Raw genomic sequence first — 21,607 nt, forward strand, 5'->3', positions numbered from 1 at the left:
TACCAGTTGGTGGGGACCAACAACAGGAGAAGGTCTTGATGCCAATTTCCTGGGTTTCCTGGAGGTATCTTGCTAGCCATTGTGGTGAACTAGCCTGACTTGGTATAAGGCAGCTTCTTATGTCCTTCCAGTGATGAATGATTGCTGCCAGCTGATCTTCTTTAGGGAAGTTTGTTTGGCCTCAGTCTGAGAACTTCAGACCTATACACCTTCCTTTTGGGCTTGTGGCTGTAATTCCAGTTTTAGAGAAATTGAAAATCCTGATAAGACTGCAGTGACCAGCAGCAATGACTCTATTACCCTATCATAATAGATTAGTGGGGTGGAAAAGGAGCTTAGGCAAGTAGCAGGCTCATGAAAACAAAAGCATAAGAAAAACTCTGATGGATCAGACCAGTGATCCATCTAGATTAGTGATGTGTACGTTGACTAGCAGTGGCTGTCCAGCTTTCAGGACACAGCCTTTCCCAACAAAACCTGGAGATGCTGGAAACTGAACCCGAGGACTCCTGCAACAAAACACATGTGCTCTGCCATGGCACTGCAGCCCATCATGATGGTAATAATGTCCTCTTTGGAGTGTTCTTCAGATCCCTAGGAAAGACATCATCCACGAATGAATGAACAGGAACTTTGTCTATCCATTATTGTTTGTTTATTTTATTTCTCTTCCCCCCTTTCTTCCAAGTTGCTCAAGGTGATGGCATACATGGTTTCCCCCACTCCCAGCCTTCTCCCACTTACATTCAGCTTCAACATAAAGCACCTGGAGATCTGACCATGTTGGCTGTAACCAATGCTTTAAAAAAAAATGTTTAGGGGTACTCTCATTTTCCTATTCGTATTGAAATGCTGCCCCTCAATGAGGCCAAACTTAGATTCACAAAATGTTTAGGGGGTATGCGTACCCCTGCGTCCCCCCAGAAAAAAGCAAAGGCTGTAACCCATAGTCTGCATGCACACACATACACAATCTGCAGCCAAGCGTAATTAAAAGTCTGAGCCAACTCCCCCACCCCCACAAAAAAAACTATTGGACTCAATAATCTGTTTACATTGTTGTTGTTTAGTCGTTTCTTCGTGACCCCATGGACCAGAGCATGCCAGGCACTCCTGACTTCTACTTCCTCCTGCAGTTTGGTCAAACTCATGCTGGTAGCTTCAAGAACACTGTCCAACCATCTAGTCCTCTGTCATCCCCTTCTCCTTGTGCCCTCCATCTTTCCCAACATCAGGGTATTTTCCAGTGAGTCTTCTCTTCTCATGAGGTGGCCAAAGTATTGGAGCCTCAGCTTCAGGATCTGTCCTTCCAGTGAGCACTCAGGGCTGATTTCCTTCAGAATGGAGAGGTTTGATCTTCTTGCAGTCCATGGGACTCTCAAGAGTCTCCTCCAGCACCATAATTCAAAAGCATCAATTCTTTGGCGATCAGCCTTCTTTATGGTCCAGCTCTCACTTCCATACATCACTACTGGGAAAACCATAGCTGTTTACATTAGGCAACTCTGAATGTTTATCACTTCTAATTTGTTTGGTTACACTGAATCATGGAGTCTGACCGCTTATAAAGTACATCTAAGCTCTGCCTCCTGTGTCTTCTCTATTGGAAAAGCTACAATCTCATCTGGTTTGAGTGAATGTACCAATGCGTTCTTTTCGAAAAGGGTTAAATCACATTCCTGTTTCAGAAGGCTCTTGTCAGAAAAAAACCCCAAATTAATGGCAACAAATAAGTTAATATCTGCCTCAAGAAATATTATTAACATTATTATATACTAATAAAATAATTGGAACAACAATATGTAATATTTACATTTATATACAGTCCTCACTGGAACAAACCAGATCTCTGGATAAACATTCAATGTTAACAGCGGCCAAAAACTAAATAAAAAAATCCAGTTTGAAATATTTTGCGTGATGCAGCAGCAAAGTGCTATTCTAGGCTGCATCAACAGAAGTATAGTGTCCTGATCAAGGGAACTCTAAAATTCTCTGAATCTTTGATTTTATATAGCCTTTAATGTAATATAATATATAATATAGCCTTTAATATAAGAAACAGCATAAATATTTTAGAGAAAAAATGGCATGGACATTAAAGACGTGAACTGTAAACAAATATTCACATCTTTGTCATGCAGCACCTATATTTATGAATACTGTACCACACACTGTAAAATTCTATGCTTGAGACAAATTTTTCAGGCCACAAAAAAAAAGATTGGTGGCATTACTGCTTGTTGTATGACTGCTTTGTTCAAGATCAGACTGCTTTTTATAGCACAGGAGATCCCACACCTGCTTTTGACACTCTGAAGAGGCATAATAATAAATTAAGGGATCAATGCAGCAGTTTATGGTACCAATGCAGACCGCTAAGCTATAGGCAAAATACAGGCTTTCAAGGGGTTGATCAGGTGAGATGCGCAAGTTGTGCACTAATAATAGGACATTTGTAGGGCCAAAACAAATAATAAAAGAAGACAAGACTGCTACAGACAGGAGAATGGCACGTCTCTTTTTAGCAGTCTTTGTAGCAACACTGGATGAAGAAAGTTTCCTTATAATACACACATAACAGGTGACAGAGATTAATAATGGTATAAAAAAGAACAAAATGGATAATACAGAAAAGTTATACCGAAATATATCCATAATAACAGAGATATCTAATGTATCGTGACAGGTCGTAATATTTAACCGGGATAATCTCTGTGTTTGCTCATTGACAAGCAGAGGTATCACCCCAGCTATAGCCAGAAGCCAGATGAGAGAGCAGACCAGCGAGGCCCGTCTTGCTGTGCGCCAGTACAGGGACTGCATTGGGTACACCACGGCCAGGAAACGGTCCACGCTTATAACCATCATCAGCAGGACGGAGCAATACATGTTGCAGTAGAAGGCGGCAGTGACAAAATGACACATCACAGGCCCAAAGATCCAGTTGTTTCCAGAAAAGTTGTAGGCGATTTTAAAAGGAAGCACACTCACGAAGAGGACATCTGCAGTAGCCAGGTTGAGCATGTACACCACAGTTGGTTTCTTAAGCCCTATTTTGACCACAAACATAAGGATTGCCGTAATGTTTAAAGGAAGGCTGAAAATAACCACAACAGTGTGGAGTGAAGGAACAAAACGAGTCATCCATGGACCAGTCAAGTATTTTTCAGCTTGTTTTTTGATATCCACTTGCTTTATGGATTGATTGTAGTTGTTCAATGTATCAATAGTAATTATTTCTTTATCATTAGCATTTATTTCCATAGCAGGGAAACTAGCAAAAGAAAGACCCTGGATGTCCAAGGATGAATCTGAAAGATGAAGGAATATGTAAATCAAATCTATGAATACCTATATAGCTAATGTTACAAACATCAATGCAACCATGCTAGTTTACTCATGTGAATATGAATTCAGATTAAATTATTGAATTACACATTTGGGGCTTTAAAAATTATTGGTGTAGACAAAATTTACATATTTCCTATTGCTAGTGAGAAACTTCAGCTATTCCTATTCAGCTATTCTTAGTGTGCAGCCGTCTAAGAATGTGACTTGAAACTAAGGGAGACCGGGACAAGTTGCTGTGTTTCATGCTGCTAATGTATACATAGTCATATTCTGACATTGTCTGTGTACACACTATACATTTAAAGCAAAAACTTTCATCGAAGAATCCTAGGAACTGTAGCATGTTAAGGGTCTTGGATCTCTATCTCTGTGAGGGGAGAACTATGGCCAGCTTTTTTTTGCCCAGTCTAACAGAGACAGGTTTATTTTTAGTGAAGTACAAGGTCTTATGCAGTAAAGAAATCCTTGATTTTCTGTGAAGTACATCACCTCCTTGCCGAAATATCAGAAGCAGATTGTGCAAGAAGAGACATCCTAAATTCTTTAGGGTAGGAATTTTAGAGCAAAAACCCCCACAAAATGCTTGATTCATTGTTCTTCCGGTCTTATGTTATGACTTATGCGCTTAAAATGTTGCAGTCACTTAGAGATTTTATTAAGTGCTAGTGACTGATAAACTGAATATTACCACTGAGAAGTACATTTTTTCCTAGTACAGGGATATTCTCCCTCCTCCTTTACTCTTGCTGCTTCAGCATGGTTGTTCTTCAGTAGCACAATCATTTGGAAAGATCAGAGACAGTGAAATTTCCCTGAAACAATTGCACATTGTATATGCCTTGCTTTAACTATGAATATTGAACCGTGGAGAAATTGTGTTGGGTTGTACTTACTTTTTGCTCTTGCTGTGCTGAATAAGGTGAAGACCATACTAAACAGAGGAAACAGGATCTTCAGAGAGGGGTCCATTTCTCCTCCAGCGGTGAACCTCATCTTTTGGTTCCGCTAGGTCTCTAAGAAGAAACTGAAGGGATCTGCCTGAAAAGAAGCTTCCTTTATTTCTTCCCTGAGATCTAAATCCACTTGTCATCTCCTTGCCTATTTTGGGCTTTAATGTTAGTTTATCTGTAGAAGAAGCTGAGCCAACCCACTCTGTCATAACACCACTTCACCCTATAGGGAGCAGAGGGTTCTTGATTTCTTCTTTCTGGCTATTCCCCAAAGCACCAAATGAAAACTCTCAGACAAGTCTTCTGTTTTCTTTACTTTTCTAAAAGACTCTTCCTAAAAGCATTCCTGGAAAGCCCATTATGTCGCATTAATAGATAAAGAAGCATTTGTTGTGGTTTTCAGTCCATCTGTTTTCAGAAATAAGGGTTAGAATACATTAAAAAGCAAAATTCATATTTTTTCACCATCCTAAATATGTTCTCAGTGGATAAAGTGGATAATCAACATTAGGCTTGAATGACTGTTAGATGAAATCTGGGTTGGGGAACCTTTTTTCCATCCAAGGGCTTTCCTCCCTTTTTCGGAGGGCCACATGGCCAGAGGGGGAGAGGTTAAAAAGTGGGTGGATCAACAGTGGTAAATGTTACCTTTGTGCTGTAGGCTACTTTCAACACACACTCACACATTCCTCTGTGGCAAATATTGCCCTGCTCAGGGGAAAATCTTAAGAGTACCTTTTATGTAGCACACCTTTAGCATACCCTCCACCATTCCTCAGATGAATATAGGGACGTTCTATTCCACATGTCAGGGAATCTGATCCCTCCCTCTCACGGCAGACTGCCAGCAATAGATAGACAATAAGTTCTTACCAATGTATTTTAGTCGATGTTCAACTCAGAAACGTTGCCTCTTGGGTTAATGGCATTGCTCTGAGTAATCTCCTCCCCCCTTCCCATCTCAATCGTCAGCAGCAACCCCCCTTACGGTGGCTGCTTAGGGCCAATTGCCTCTTAGCTCTCTCCTCTCCTACTTCCATTGCTCCCTGGGTCTTGGGAGAAGGGGGGTCTGGAATGCTCTCTAGTGATAATGTGTCAGCCAGCAGTTCCTGCTCTGCATCTCCCATTATTTTCCAGCATTCCCCCTCTTCTAACTCTGATCTGTGACCCTCTGCAAACCACTGTTGTAAATCTATACTGTCCTTCTCTTCTTGGGAAGGTTCACCATTCCTCCTCCTATGCCCAGTCCCTGACACAACACCAGTATCACTGCTTGAGCATTTCCTACTGGTGAAGTACAAAATTTATGAAAAAAAAACAAGCAAATCTGCAGTATTTTAAGGACAGAAATCTTTGAATTTATGTATTGCATTTAGGGAGGCCTGTGGGGAAAGGAAAACCCCAAATCAATAAATACAACTGTACGTGTGTGTTGTGACTATGTGATGCCATCATGCATTTATGCATTTATGAGCATTTTGGAAGCATGATAACTTTGAACAACTATTATTATTGCAATTGTGCAGGTGTATGATATGGCGTCTCCCAATGAACTGATGCAGGCAGACAAAAACACAGATACTATTGACGTGCCAAGATAGTGCAAAGCAGCTCCTCCCTGCTTAGTCCTCTGTAGATCTGCTCCCCCAATGTTCACCCTATGCAGAGTAGACCCATTGAAATTAATGGACAAGTCTAACTTGGGTCCATTAATTTCAGTGGATCTGCGCTGAGTAGAATTTTGTTGGCTAAGACCTATAGTCTGCACGTGCGCACGGACACACACACACACACACACACGTAGCCAAGCGTAATTCAGATTCTTAGACAACAAAAACTGGATTCAGCGGTCTGCGTACATTAGGCAACTCTGAATGTTTATTACTGCTAAGTTCTTTGGCTACATTTAGTCATGGAGACTGACAAAAAGCTATGCAATACACCAAAGATCTGTCTTCTCTATTGGAAAAGCTACCATCACTGCCATCTCATCTAGTTTCGTCCCTCTGAATCAGGGGTAAGGGACATAAGACCCGGGGGCCGGATGCGGCCCAATCACCTTCTCAATCCGGCCCATGGACGGCCCGGGAATCAAAGTGTTTTTACATGAGTAGAATGTGTCCTTTTATTTAAAATGCATCTCTGGGTTATTTGTGGGGCATAGGAATTCATTCACCTCCCACCCCCCAATATAGTCTGGCCCACCACATGGTCTGAGGGACGGTGGACCGACCCACGGCTGAAAAAGGTTGCTGACCCCTGCTCTGAATGTACCAACACGTTCTTTGCAAACAGAATGAAATCATATTCCTGTTTCAAAAGGTTCTTGCCAGAATCCTCCCATTCCTGGCTTATTGGGGGCAGTTGTTGCAGCCTGGGGCGGTTGCAAGGAGGAAGTGGAAGCACCAGGAAGATTCTGTGTCGGGTCAGGCTCTTTGGAGCTGGGTGAGACTTGGAGCTGCGGTGAGGGGCTGGGAGCTGTGGGTGAGGTTGAGGAACTTCCAGAGCAGACTAGATGGAAGGTTCTGGGAGTCTGGTCCTCTCTGGAAGTATTAAAAGGACCCCCTCCCCCGCTGCTACTCCTCACTACACTTCAGAGCCGATCTCCCCACCCAGGCACACTTTTATTTCTCTTGTTTTGTTTCCACTACACTTTTTAATTGTCACAACTGTTGTCGTGTAAGAGCAGTGCTGTTTTTCTAGAAAAAGAGGTGCCAGAACTCACCATGAACACCTCCCTTGTTCTCTTATAATAGTAATGGTGCCTACCTGAGAGGTGCCAGAACTGAGTTCCAGTGAATTGCTGCTAAAAGAAAATGCCCTGGGTAAGAGGCATTGAGCTAGGTCCTTAAAAGGGAGGGGTAGAGGAGGGGGCAGCTCCTAGGGGATCCCCTTGAGGGATCTTGGAGGCAGCAATTTCTGTCCAGAAGTCCAGCTTGTGGACTGACAGGCTATGGTACCCCCTGCTGGTGGCCAGGGGAAGTTCATTGGATAGCGGTTCATGCCAGGGTGAGTAACAGTGATGGTCAAAAGCAGGGGTCAGCAAATTTTTTCAGCAGGGGGCCGGTCCACTGTCCCTCAGACCTTGTGGGGGGCCAGACTATATTTTGAAAAAAAATATGAATGAATTCCTATGCCCCACAAATAACCCAGAGATGCATGTAAAAACACTGTGATTCCCAGACTGTCCGCAGGCCGGATTTAGAAGGCGATTTGGCCTACCTATGGTCAAAAGATAAGCTTATCAAGCAGCAAATGGGCTATGTGATCACATGAATTCATGCCTGATGCCTTCATCAAACCTGTTGCTCTGTAATCAGTAAAACTGTAGCCTAATTCTATCCAACTCAGACTGGTTCTTCCTTATCCATCTCGCCACTACATCCAAGCACGGGTCCAGAGACTCCCCAGCCTCCCCCAACACAAATGTTATGAAAAAAGAGACCTTAGTGTCATCAGCATATTGATGCCCGCAAACTCATAATTACTTCATATAGATGTAAAATGGCAACAGTTCACTTATTATTTGTTAATGTTATGAAAATTACAATGAGAAAATAACTAGACAACAATACATAATATTTATTTCTATACAGTCACCATTGGAGCAAATCACATCTCTAGACAGACATTATTTTAACAACAGCTGCAGAAAAACCATAGTCTGATAACTTTTTCTTGGAATATAAGAAAAAGCATAAATATTCTAGAGAAAGAATGCATGGACGCTAAAGACAGAGGCTGTAAAATAGGTAGCATGCAACAACTCGGTTTCCAAATGAGTATTACTGTACTGCAAACATATTTAATGTAAGATGCTATGCTTGAGACAAATTATTCGAGCCGCTTAAAAGGTTAGTGGCATTGCTGCTTGTTGTCTGACTGCTTTGTGCAAAAGCAGAATGCTTCTTATAGCACAGGAGATCCCACACCTGCTTTTGACACTTTGCAGAAGCATAATAATAAATTAAGGGATCAATGCAGCAGTTTATGGTACCAGTGCAGACTGCTAAGATGTAGGCAAAATACAGACTTTCAAGGGGTTGATCAGGTAAGATGTGCAAGCTGTGCATTAGTAATAGGAAGTTTGGAGGACCAAAACAAATAATAAAAGAAGACAAGACTGCTACAGACAGGAGAATGGCACGTCTCTTTTTAGCAGTCTTTGTAGCAACACTGGATGAAGAAAGTTTCCTTATAATGCACACATAACAGATGACAGAGATTAATAACGGTATAAAAAAGAACAAAATAGATAATGCAGAAAAGTAATGCCGAAATATATCCATAATAACAGAGATGTCTACTGTATCGTGACAGGTCGTAATATTTAACCGGGATAATCTCTGTGTTTGCTCACTGACAATCAGAGGTATCACCCCAGCTATAGCCAGAAGCCAGATGAGAAAGCAGACCAGCGAGGCCCGTCTTGCTGTGCGCCAGGACAGGGACTGCATTGGGTACACCACGGCCAGGAAACGGTCCACGCTTATCACCATCATCAGCAGGATGGAGCAATACATGTTGCAGTAGAAGGCAGCAGTGACAAATCGACACATCACAGACCCAAAGAGCCAGTTGTTTCCAGAAAAGTTGTAGACAATTTTAAAAGGAAGCACACTCACGAAGAGGACATCTGCAGAAGCCAGGTTGAGCATGTACACCACAGCTGGTTTCTTAAGCCTTAATTTGACCACAAACATGAGAACTGCCATAATGTTTAAAGGAAGGCTGAAAATAACCACAGCAGTGTGGAGTGAAGGAACAAAACGAGTCATCCATGGACCAGTCAAGTATTTTTCACCATCTTCTGTGGTATCCACATGCTTTGTGGATTGACTGGAGTTGTTTACATCATGATTATGAAATACAGGGAAAGCAAAACGAAGAATGGTAGATGTGGAATCTGCAATATGTAAATCAGATTTATAAATGGCCATATTAACAATGTTACAGAAGTCAATACAACAACTCTGGTTTACTTATGAGAATATTAATTCAAATGAAGTTATAGATTTGGCTATACTTAATAGGGTACAGTGGTATCTCGGGTTACAAACACTTTGGGTTACAGACTCCGCTAACCCAGAAGTAGTACCTTGGATTAAAAACTTTGCCCCAGGATGAGAACAGAAATTGTGCGGTGGCAGTGGGAGGCCCCATTAGCTAAAGTGGTACCTCAGGTTAAGAACGGTTTCAGGTTAAGAACGCACCTCCAGAAAGAATTAAGTTCGTAACCAGATGTACCGATGTACCAAAGTATTAAAAAAAATTACTGGTGTGGACAAGATTTACATTGCTATCCCTTCTCCCTGGCTTTCCCTATTCCAAATGAGAAACTTCAGTGTATGGTTTTACATGAAAATGTGAGATAATAACCTTTAAACAAAGGCTGAGGAACCTTTGGCCATCCAGATACTGCTGTAATCTGGAGGATAGGGGATCACCCTTTAATGCTTTATAGCCCAACAGCATATGGAGGGCCGTGCATTCCCTGTCTTAGACTTGTGACTAGGCTTTTCCTGCTTTTAGGCTGTGTACACATTACTGTTTATTCCTGCTCCAGTGTTCTTTCACCATCAGTGTTTGAAGCCAGGTACACAGGATGTTAGCTACAAAGCTACAATCCATCTGTATCCCATTGCTTCATGAGAAATACTCTCATTCAATGTGCATTCCCTCAAACTAGATTCCATTCAAATTGAAAACAGAAGCCCCGATTAAGCTGAGGTATGAACTGGAATACAGTTCAGTGAAACAAATCATTATATTTTATTATTTTTGTTTTGTTTTTAAATGATGCAAGTCACTTGGAGACTTTTTATGTGTCTGATAAACTGAATATTAAAAATATTTGGATATAACCACTGCAAAGCAGATTTCTCCCCATATTACAAGGATATTCTCCCTCCTCTTTTAAAACCCTTCAACTTGGTTCTTCCTTCATATCACAATCATTTGGAAAAGTAAGAGAAAGTGAATGTTCCCTGAAACAATTGCACAATATAAACACATTGCTTTAAATATTAAATTGTGGAGAAAGGATGTTGGGTTGTACTTACTGTTTGCACTTGCCGTGCTAAATATGGTGGAGACTATACTGAGCAGAGAAAAGAAGATCTTGAGGGAAGCGCCTGTTTCTGCCTCAGAGGTGCACCTCATCTTTGGTTCTGCCTAGAAGAAATTGCAAGGATTTCCCTGAAAATCAGCTTATTTTGCCTCAGAATACAGAACCCTCACTGAGATCTAAATCCAGCTGTCATCTCCTTGTCCAGTTTGGGCTTGAATGTTGCCATACATCAACAGAAGGGGCAGAGTCAACCCCAACTGTCATCACATTGCATCATCCTAGAAGCAGCAAAGGGGTTTTTTAATCTCTTTCTTCTGCCCAATTCCCAAAGTGCTATATGAAAACTCTCAGGCAACTCTTCTGTTCTCTTTACTTTTCTAAAAGATGCTTCCTAAAAGCAAATAATTTCTGGGAATCGCATTATGAGGCAAGTAATTGATATAGAAGCAATTGTTGTGGTTTTCCATTTATCCATTTTCAGCAAAAAAAGAAGATTTAGGACTCCTAAATAACATTAACAGATCATTTTTCATTTTCTTATATATTTTCTCAGTGGATAAAGTGCTTGACTATTAATCCACTTTAGACCTGAATGAATGTTAGCCATGGGCGTAGCCAGGATTTTTGCTGGTGGGGGGAAAGGACATTTGTTAGAAACATGCTATCTGTGACATGATAGTCAGTTAGTTAAGTCTCTTTATTTATTTACTTGAGCTGTCCCCCCTCTGGCTATGCCCATGATGTTAGCTGAAATCAGGGATAGGGGACCCTTTTCAAGCCACAGGTCACACACTCTTTTTTTCCGGTGTAGTGGTGGTTGGGGCCAGAGGCTACAAAATAGGCTCCAGTAGGTGATGTTCCTTCAGAAAGAGAAAAGTAGACATAGTCCACTCCTTCACATTTGTGGTGAAGTGACATTTGGAGGTGACATTTGTGGTGAATTGCAGTCAAATATAACTAGCAAGCATGGAGTTCATGAATGCATGAAGGAGTTAAGACTACAGAAATGCATTCCTAGACTCAGGTTATGCCCCTCCACTGGGAGGAAGTTAAGCTTCCTCCTTATTTGTTCTCTTTCACCATGTGAACTCACTGCAATAGGATGTGCTTGAACTCGCTTGCTACAAGCTCAGACCATATGTTTAGATGTCATGAACACACCAGCCCAAAGCCAAGAAGTACAGCCTGAGATAGAAGGCAGGCAGACAGGCAGAAGAAGAACAGAGAGACTTGCAGACTTCTCAGACAGCTGGAACCAGTGGGCTGACAACTTCCCCCTCTGAAGCTGGCAGGAATGCAGCTTATCAGCTCAGGGGAGGCAGGCTGGAGGGAAGCCAGCTTTCTCAGGAATCACAGTCACTCACGGCACAAGGGAGGGATTGCAGTTCCTCTCTGGAAGGGGAGGTAGCTGACCCCATCAGTCCCAGGGATAGACGAATGGAGAAAGTCCAAGACAGAAGATGACCCCTGAAATGTAAGGGTCAGAGGTTCAGGATATTCTGCAAGAGCCGGAAGGGTTCTTCAGAAGGGTCAATTTGATTGTGATGTATGGTTGCTCGGAGAGAGCGGTCAGAGGCTAACTGCTTGTAAGCAATAATTTTTTTGTTAAATTACTTCTTGCGTGCTGTTTCTCAAGCCGGCAGCCGGCCAGCTCCTGACATTAGTGCTATTTCACTATATCTTGTATCCCAAGATTTCTACCTGTGTTTTTCTTGCTGTTGCATGGAATAACACATGAATCTGACCTTTGGAGTTTTGTAAGTAAAGCATTTAAACTTACTAAATGGTGTGGTCTATTCACTGAGAGAAGAGTAGAAATGGGAAAGCAATGTTTGCGGACTAAATGGGATATTTAAAATAAGGTTACCAGATTTTTTTCAATGAATCCAGGGACGCAATAAATAAATAAATAAATAAATAAATAAATAAATAAATAAAACACATTCGGGATGTTGATGCTACAGCATGAGCCTGGGCAGCCCCTGAGTTGTTGGTTCTTCGGTAGTGGTAGTGGTAGTGGTAGTGGTAGAGAAGCGGTGCATGGTGGGTCAGGCATGGAAGGTAGAGAAGGAGGGCCGAGAGCGCAATGCCTCCCTTCCCATCGGAGCAGCCTCGGTCCGGTATACCTGAAGGAGCTTTTCCACCCCCATTGTTCTACCTGGACACTGAGGTCCAGTGCCGAGGGCCTTCTGGAGGTTCCCTCACTGTGAGAAGTCAAGTTACAGGGAACCAGGCAGAGGGCCTTCCGGTAGTGGCACCCGCCCTGTGGAATGCCCTCCCATCAGATGTCAAAGAAATAAAAAAACTATCTGACTTTTAGAAGACATCCGAAGGCAGCCCTGTTTAGGGAAGCTTTTAATATTTGATGAATTATTGTATTTTAATATTTTAATATTTTGTTGGAAGCCACCCAGATGGGCGGGGTATAAATAAATTATTATTATTATTATTATTATTATTATTATTATTATTATTATTTCCTTATATGTTGCCCAGCCCTTTCTCATATTCAATTTTTTTCCACAAAAATAGCTTTTAAGAACCACCATGGTGTTTTCTGCTCTAACAATTTTTTGTATTTCTCCCATACCACATATAGTGACTTTTTCACTAGATGGTTCGGAAATCCTCTGTGTACTTTAACTTTTTCATACCATAGATACGCATGTCAACCAAATCTGTCATCGTGACCCTCCAAATCTAAAATATCTGTATTTTGTAATCTTATCCATTCTCAGAGCCAGCAAAGACAGGACACCTCATAATATAACCTTTAATCTGGCAGGGAAAAGCTGTCTCTGTCTTTAGAATCTATTAATAATTTATGCTTTATTCTTGGCTTCTTCCCCTGCCAGATAAATTTTGAAATATCTCTTTGCCATTCCTTGAAGTGTCCTGCCCTGCTGATCGTGGGTACTGATTGAAACAAAAACAACATTCTTGGCAATACATTCATTTTTACCACAGATATCCTCACCCAAAATGATAAATTCATCCTTCCCAAACCTCCAGATTTCTCTTTACTTATTTTCAAGTAGATAAATAATTATCCTTATAAACATTAATATTATTTGCTATCAACCAAACTCCTAAATACTTAACTTTTTATCTATTGTCAACTCTGTAATATTTTGTAGACCTTTTTGGATGATGCTCTGTCATATTTTTCACCAGCATTTTCATTTTACTCTTATTCAGCTTAAATTCTGCTACTTGACCAAATTCATAAATCTTCTCCAATACCCTCGGTAAACTTGCCATTGGGTCTTCTACTATTCAAACCAGGTGCCTTACTAATAATACTCCCATCTCAATATGTCATTTTCAGAGAGGCATAATGTCTTGCCCCCATTTCATAAGAGCAGTTATCCAATGCCATAGGCAGTGCGAAGTATTTTGTCAGGTATGCTGGCAAGCAAGGGAGCTTCCCCTTCTGTCTGGTAGCTTCCGATAAGAAATAACGAGCCTTTGGCAGGTTTATAGTCCATTTTATTTACAACAACATACTGAGAGCAGCACCAAGCTGTTCCCCTTCATGGATGGCAGTTGCTCACTCTAAGTCCCCTCCCCTTCTGCAGCAAGAAGCACGCCACGGGCCACCTGTCCCTCCCTTGTGCTTCCGTTGTTCCTGGACCCTTTCAGTCCTCTGAGTTCTAGGGGAGGGAGGGACTTCCCCAACACTCTCTATTGAAGAATGTCCTAAAAGCTCCCTCCCTCCTGGTTGCCTAGCTACTATCTTAAAACTGTGCAGCTCTTCCCCCGACTGAGCAGCTTCTGAATCTGCTGGTCTCTCTGATTCTGGGAATGTGTAAGGCGGGGTGCGAATCTTCCCCTTGCTCCTTTGTCAGAGGCTGCTCTGTCTGTGCCTGCATTCCTTCACCCTTAGAGTCAGTCTAGTCTCTGGCATCCGATTCAGACATGTTTAAATGCTCTAGAGACTATCCTATAGAAATAAATACATAGACATCAAAGGCTTTGAACCATGCAAAACCTGTGACATGCAAAACCCAGTTTTATGAATGAGTACATTACATCAGATATAACTGTGTAGTTGCAAACCACCTTGAGATTTATCCAAAAGGCAATTAATAAACTAATAAGATAAAAGGCTATGCTTTGGATCAGGGGTCCTCAAACTTTTTAAACAGGGAGCCGGTTCACTGTCCCTCAAACACTGTCGGGGGCTGGACTGCAGCTTTTTTAAAAAGCATGTTTACGTGGCAGTCTCTATTTTTTACCCAAGGGTAGACCCGTTGACATGAGTGGCCATGCCCAGCCCGGGTCCATTCATTCCAGCGGGCCTGCCCTCTGTGTAAAAGTTAAGTTGACATCACATCCCACCAGAGCGTAACAACTCCTGGGTAAGTACGCACTATGCAACAGTCACAACAATATTGTGGCAAGGTCTCTGTGTGCGTGCACAAATCTTCTTGCAACGATCATCCCCTCTGGTTTGCATGCTCTGCTTCGCCGCGGGGAGGTGGAGAATAGCCCAAGCCTGGTTACCTGCAACGGTGGCGGCGCCTCTTTCTTCCTCATACAGTGGTACCTCAGGTTACATATGCTTCAGGTTAAATACGCTTCAGGTTACAGACTCCACTAACCCAGAAATAGTGCTTCAGGTTAAGAACTTTGCTTCAGGATGAGAACAGAAATCGTGCTCCGGCGGCGCGGCAGCAGCAGGAGGCCCCATTAGCTAAAGTGGTGCTTCAGGTTAAGAACAGTTTCAGGTTAAGAACGGACCTCCAGAACGAATAAAGTACTTAACCTGAGGTACCACTGTATCCCGCACGCCTGGAAAGGGGCCACGGCCGGTGCAGCAGTGTCGGGGAGGAGGAGAAGCAGCAGCAGCAGGAGCAGCAATGGCAGAAGAGGAGGAAGAGGTGTCAGAGGAGGCCGACAGGAAGCCAGGGGCCCTTGCCAAGTGCGCACTGTCGCCATGGGGAAAGCCCCGCTCAGGTGCTGGGGGCAGCAGCACCGCCTCTGCTCTGCTCCGTGCCGTCGCCTCCCCTGCACACAAATCCAAACGTCACAGCTTCGGATTGGCTGCAGGAGCTTCCAGCGGCCAATCCGAAGCCGCACCAGCATCGTCGCCCACCCAGAAGCCGTGCCAGCACCACGGAAGTCAGTCCTTGTGCGGTGAGGCATCCGCAGTGTGCAGGGACTGACTGAGTGGTGGCAGGGTCCGCAGGCTGGATTTGTGAGCCTGGGGGGCCGCATCCGGCTCCCGGGCCGTAGTTTGCCGACCCCTGCTCTGGGCAAATGATTAAAAGCTATATTCATGAGGTTTCCATATTACTGCTTGAAAACTGAATGCTCCTTTCCAGATCAGAATGCTTTCTATAGCAAAGGAGACGCCAGACCTGCCTTTGACACTCTGAAGAGGCATAATAATAAATCAAGGGGTCAATGCAACAGCTTATGGTAGTGATACAAGTGGCAAGCGTGCATGCAAACAAGAGATTTGCAACCTGCTGTTCAGGCAAAAGGCTGAAGATTTGCAGCATAAACGTGACATTTGTTGGACCAAAACAAATAATAAAAGAGGACAAGACAGCTACAGACAGGAGAATGGCACGTCTCTTTTTACCTGGCTTTGTAGCAACATTGGATGAAGAAAGTTTCTTTATAATGCACACATAACAGGTACCAGAAATTAGTAATGGTATATAAAAGAACAAAATAGTTACTACAGAAAAGTAACGATAAAATGTCTTAACTGTAGAGACAGCTAGTGAGTCAAGACAGGTGGTAATGTTTAAGCGAGGGAATCTTTCTGTTTGCTCCTTGAGAAGCAGAGGAATCACTCCAGCTATGGCTATAATCCAGATGGCAAAGCAGATCAAAGCGGCCCGTCTTGGTGTGCGCCATGACAGAGACTGCATTGGGTACACCACTGCCATGAAACGGTCAACACTTATGGTCACCATCAGCAGGATGGAGCAGTACATGTTGCAGTGAAAGGCAGATGTGATGAAACGACACATTTCCGGTCCAAATGTCCAATTGTTTCCAGAAAAGTGGTAGATGATCTTAAAAGGAAGCACAGACACAAAGAGGACGTCGGCAAAAGCCAGGTTGAGCATGTACACTGTAGCTGGCTTCTTAAGCCTTATTTTGACCACAAACACAAGGATTGCCATAATGTTTAAAGGCAGACTGAACATAACAACAATAATGTGGACTGAAGGAACAAACCAAGTTACCCATGGACTAGTTATGATTGTTTCAATGTCCTCTGAGAGGTGAATGGACTCTGTGTTTTGACTGTGGATGTCCAACTCATTCTCATGTGTAGAAGGACTGACTAAAATTGGCAAGAGGCTCCTAGCCGTCTCTAAGGATGAATCTGAAAGGAGAAGCAATATAAAATCAATTATGTCAACACCAGCATAACATTCAGTATTACTCTCTTCATCAGAATATAAATTCAGACTACTAAATTACAGATTTGTATTGTCCAATCTGGATTATTAGGATTGTTGTTGTTAATTTTGATTTGTGATCCCTTCCCTTTCACTGTAAAGTTCCAGGAGGGGTCTGTGCTAATACAAATAATGTTGAAAACCCTTCCTTCCTTTTTTATTTTATGCTGAAACACTTTATTACTTTGGAGGTCTCTCTACTACAAGTCAGTTATTTCCTTCTCAATATGTCCCCTTTTCTGCTCCTATTCTATAACAGAACAGTAGAGAGTGTGCTGCAAATACCGTATGTTAAAAGCTATCAAGAGTCCACAGAGCACAGGTCAGTCGAAAGCGCTCCCAAGGAGTTGCTAGAAAGCTTATGCCTCTTTAAGGAGGCACATTTTGCATTAGTCGCTTAAAGAATGTCAAATGAGCATAAAAACGATAAAACAATACAAATTTCACTGCACAACAGAAATCACACAAATTTCAGAGATGGGGCATGCAAAGCCTAAAAACGATTTAGATGCACTCTAACTGATTTGGGGATGGAATTCCTTTTAAATCAAAACCTAAATATCTAATGTAATGCACATATATTTGAAAAAAACAAAACAAAACCCCAAAGCTTGTCTTCCTAATAGAAGAATATTCTCTTTAAGCACAATTGGTGCTATTCAGGGCCTTCTTCCCCCAGCTGGAACTCACCGGACATCAGTTCCGACACCTCGCAGGTGGATGCCATTGCCATTATAAGAGAACAAGGGGGTGTTCGTGGGGAGTCCTGACACCTCTTTTTCTAGAAAAATAGCACTACCATCCAATAAGAATATAAGAAGGGTCTGCTAGATCAGGAATGGCCATCTAGCCTAGCACCCTGATCTCACAGTGGCCTCCTAGAAGCGTGTGGGAAACTCATAAGCAAGATTCAAGAAGAAAGCACTCTCCCCTCCTATTGTTCCAGCAACTGGCTTTAGAAGCATTTCTGTCTCCAGCTGTGGAGGCAGCGCATAGCCATCATGGCTGGAAACAGCATTAACAGCAGCAAGAGAGGAGCAGTAGAAGCTGGGACAATGGCAAAGCAGGTAAAACTTTTGCCATCATCTCCCTTTGCTGCTACTCCCCCCCGCCCCCCCGCTCTGAAGAGAAGGGAGAAATGATGGAACCCCCCCCCCCCGGAGGATGTTGGACCCACCCGCTGCAGATTTGCAGCTACTGGCCTGAGGACAGACTTCTAGGTGCGGTGGGGAGATTAAGGGGGGAACTGCTGGTTTGATATGAATGGTTTTTGGACTAGGGAGGGGGGTTGAGGTTTGATTTATCTGCTCATTAGTGGATGGGAGTATTGCTTTGCTTATTGTTTGAGTACTGCTAATGTTGTTTGCTGCTGTTTATGGGGCTAGTGTGTTGTTATTCTATCACTTGTAGATTATATGAAAGATTACTGTATTATATGATTGCCCCCTCTTTCCTCATCCTATGGTAGTGTGGATGTGCACGTTTTGCTTTAATGTAAGCTGCTGGAACACCTTTGAGTGATACGTGACTAATTAAAAGATAGTAAAGGTAAAGGACCCCTGGACAGTTAAGTCCAGTCAAAGGTGACTATGGGGTTGTGGTGCTCATCTTGCTTTCAGGCTGAGGAAGCCAGCGTTTGTCCACAGACATCTTTCCGGCTCATGTGGCCAGCATGACTAAACCACTTCTGGCGCAATGGAAAACCTTGATGGAAGCCAGAGCGCACGGAAACACCGTTTACCTTCCTGCCGAAGCGGTACCTATTTATCTACTTGCACTGGTATGCTTTAGGACTGCTAGGTTGGCAGAAGCTGGGACAGAGCAATGGGAGCTCACCCCATCACGCAGATTCGAACTGCCGACCTTCTGATTGGCAAGCCCAAGAGGCTCAGTGGTTTAGACTACTGCTCTCCTCCATGAATTTGTCCAATCTTCTTTTAAAGCCCCCTAGGTTGGTGGCCATTACTGCCTCCTGTGGAACTGAGTTCCCTAGTTTAACCATGCACTGTGCAAAGAAGTATTTTCTTTTGCCTGTCCTGAATCTTCCAGCATGCAACTTCATTGGATGCCCATGAGTTCTAGAGTAAAGATGGTGAAAGACTTTTCTCTATTCACTTTCTCCGTGCCAGGCATATTTTTTTAATAATATTCTATCATGTCACCTCTCATGTGCCTTTTCAAACTGAATGGTCCGAAAATGCTCCGGTCTTTCTTCATAGGGGATTTGCTCCATTCCCTGGATCATTTTGATTGCCCTTTTCAACGGTAATGCATGCCGGCAGAATGGACTTCCACTCATGGAAGGGGCCTTACTCTTCCTGTCACACAAAATTGGGCATCACACAATGCTTAAGGCAAGATGGAATGCCAGCCAAGTAGAGAAGAGCATCATAAATAAGTAGACCGCCCCCCCACCCTTCTGCTTGCCTTGTGCAAATTAAAGCATGTTAAATCATTCACAAACCACGGTAAGGGTACTTACTGTTTGCTCTTACTGTGCTATGTAAGGTGCAGAGTATATTAAGCAGAGAAAGTATCTTCAGAGTTCGGCCCATTATTCCTCCAGAGGCACACCTCAGCTTTTGCTGCCAGGTTTCTAAAAAAGGGCTGCAAGGATTTATCTGAAAGGCATGTTCTCCTGACCCATTAAGTTCTCTGAGATCAAATTCCACTCTTCATCTTTTCATCCAATTTGGGCTTGAATATTAGCTTAAAGCAATTGGAGACCCAGAGCTAACCCCCTACTGTCAGAAAAGCAACCTTCAAAGAGACAGGACTAAGGAAGAGGGAGGAATGGGCTTTTTATTTCTCCCTCCTAGCTGCTTTTCAAAGCTTCATAAAAGACTGCTTTCATGAGAGTAACGAGAGTCATCATATTAATAGGAGGAATTATCTACATGGTTTGGCATCTTTCATGTTTGTTCTCAAAAGATGCTTTCTGAAAAACAAAATATTTCTGAAAATCACATTATGACCCATGTAATGGATACTGATGCGTTTGGTTGGTAATGAACGTTTCCATTTTCAGGGTGTGACGGACAATTAAACCTCATTAATGAACAGAATGTATCCCTTTTCCCTATCTTGAGTACCTGTAAGTGCATGAAGTGCTTTACTATTAGTCTCTTTTCTCATCACAATAACTCTTGTGATGGGATTGTGACTTCCAGGATAATTCATGGCTGAGCATCCGTTCGAAGCTATGAAACAAATTATCCACTCCATTTCACTTTTGATGCTATTACACCATTCCAGAGTCCATTGTCACTGTGAGAACAAGCAAAAGGTAAGGCCAGATGTGTTTAGAAGTGTTAGGAGATTGTCCCATGATTTGAGCTGAGAACACAGGCTACAAGTACCTTGCTGAAGTTGGGCATTACAACATTACCCAGCTGGATCTGGAGAAAAGCACATCTAGTCTAGACTCTTGTTCCCCATTTGGTCAGCTAGTGCCTGAGAAGCTTAGAAACAGCACATCATTGAGGACAAGTCCTCTCGCACTGTTGTTCCACAACAGTTGCCATTCAGAGAGCAGAGCTCAGATCTACTGAAGCTAGGGGAGCCTCTGGTGGTCAAAGAGCACAATTGCAGTCAAAGCTAGGTGCCTGGCCAGGGTTGAGGTCTCCATGGATCTACAAATACAGCACTCTTGCTAATATTGGCGGTAGCAAGATGCAGAAAGGGAGCAGGAGTGTGTCTGCTTGGAGCCACTGGTATCTTCACGTGTTGGCTCTGTCCAAATTGTTTGGGAAACCTCTGATTCATTTTAGTCTCTGTACACAAGTTTGCATCTGCAGAGTCCTTCAGTACTGATTCTGTAGTGATGGAGTTGTTATCCTGTCCATGTGCTCAGATAAATGTTTGAACAGTACTATTGCTTTTCCCTATTTGAGACAAGTAAAACAACTTCTGATCAGGTTTGGCCATTGTGAAAGTGGCACCTCCAGGGGAATAGATAGAATAATGGAATTGATGCTTGCTTTTTCACTTGGCTGGTGGCACTTCTTGCTTGAAGGACACTGGCACCCCTCCCCATGCTTTCAGGTGTTTATGAAAATGGTAAAAGGTGCAAGTCAAAATAATGTGACCATGTTAGGACATGATTTTGCCATAGTAATGCCAACCCAGCTCCCTTGGTCATCTACCATCAACAGTCCACTTTGGGAAGGATTCTGTAGGGTAACCAGCCTCCTAATACTGTCCTGTGGGATTAATCTGAAATAGGATTGCCGTATTTCCAAAAGTAAAATTCCTGAGCTTTTTTCAAAGAAACCCACCAAAATTGTTAAGCTTTTTGGGGAAAACCGAACCACTGCTTTTCCCACCTGGTTGCCATACATCTGGGTTTCCTCTTGTCATTTTGCAGATTCAGCAAAATTCCCCCAACACCAATTTTCCTGATCTATGGCAAGCCTACTTTGAAATAGGTGGATTTTGTTGTTTTTAGGTAGTGCATTGTCTACTAATTTGACCCTTTCCAATCACTTTCTGTTGTAACTTTATAGACAATACACCTTGCCACTTTTATTTATTGTATTTTTATGTTTTGAGTTTGTTTGTGCCACATTTTTGTGTTCAAGAGTTATCCCCCTTCTGCCTTCCCCCTTTAGTTGAACGGCTGGTGAGTGAGAGTTCCTTTTCATTCCTGTTAGTATCCTTTATTTCCATTTGATATTGTGTATTTTTGCAGTGTTATCCCCTTTTCCTCTTCTCAGATGTCTACAAATTTTCAGACCAACTGTATAAAAAACAATAGACGGGAAGGATTAACAAACATTTTATTCACCCAGAAATGTTCACTTTTGTCC

The 21,607-nt window shown here is 42.6% G+C and overlaps 2 protein-coding genes and 1 pseudogene across 3 annotated transcripts; all 3 read right to left on the reverse strand.

Moving 5' to 3' along the window:
- Positions 1 to 1,885: 1,885 nt before the first annotated feature.
- Positions 1,886 to 4,567, reverse strand: LOC308458963 (proteinase-activated receptor 1-like). The gene is made up of 2 exons (XM_080973844.1): positions 4,248 to 4,567; positions 1,886 to 3,314 (listed from the first exon to the last, which is right to left on the reverse strand). Exons 1-2 carry the CDS (start codon positions 4,345 to 4,347, stop codon positions 2,185 to 2,187), a joined length of 1,230 nt encoding a protein of 409 aa, XP_080829970.1. The 5' UTR covers positions 4,348 to 4,567; the 3' UTR covers positions 1,886 to 2,184.
- Positions 4,568 to 8,033: 3,466 nt separating this feature from the next.
- LOC308458173 (proteinase-activated receptor 1-like) lies at positions 8,034 to 11,777 on the reverse strand. The gene is made up of 3 exons (XM_080972988.1): positions 11,739 to 11,777; positions 10,367 to 10,478; positions 8,034 to 9,210 (listed from the first exon to the last, which is right to left on the reverse strand). Exons 2-3 carry the CDS (start codon positions 10,464 to 10,466, stop codon positions 8,123 to 8,125), a joined length of 1,188 nt encoding a protein of 395 aa, XP_080829114.1. The 5' UTR covers positions 10,467 to 10,478; positions 11,739 to 11,777; the 3' UTR covers positions 8,034 to 8,122.
- A 2,064-nt stretch (positions 11,778 to 13,841) lies between these two features.
- Positions 13,842 to 16,783, reverse strand: LOC308457913 (proteinase-activated receptor 1 pseudogene; annotated as a pseudogene). The gene has a single exon. The product of its transcript is annotated as a proteinase-activated receptor 1 pseudogene (transcript).
- Between the last annotated feature and the right edge of the window lie 4,824 nt (positions 16,784 to 21,607).

Source organism: Podarcis pityusensis (assembly GCF_964106645.2).
Source record: "Podarcis pityusensis genome assembly, chromosome: 11".
NCBI classification, from domain to species: Eukaryota; Metazoa; Chordata; class Lepidosauria; order Squamata; family Lacertidae; genus Podarcis; species Podarcis pityusensis.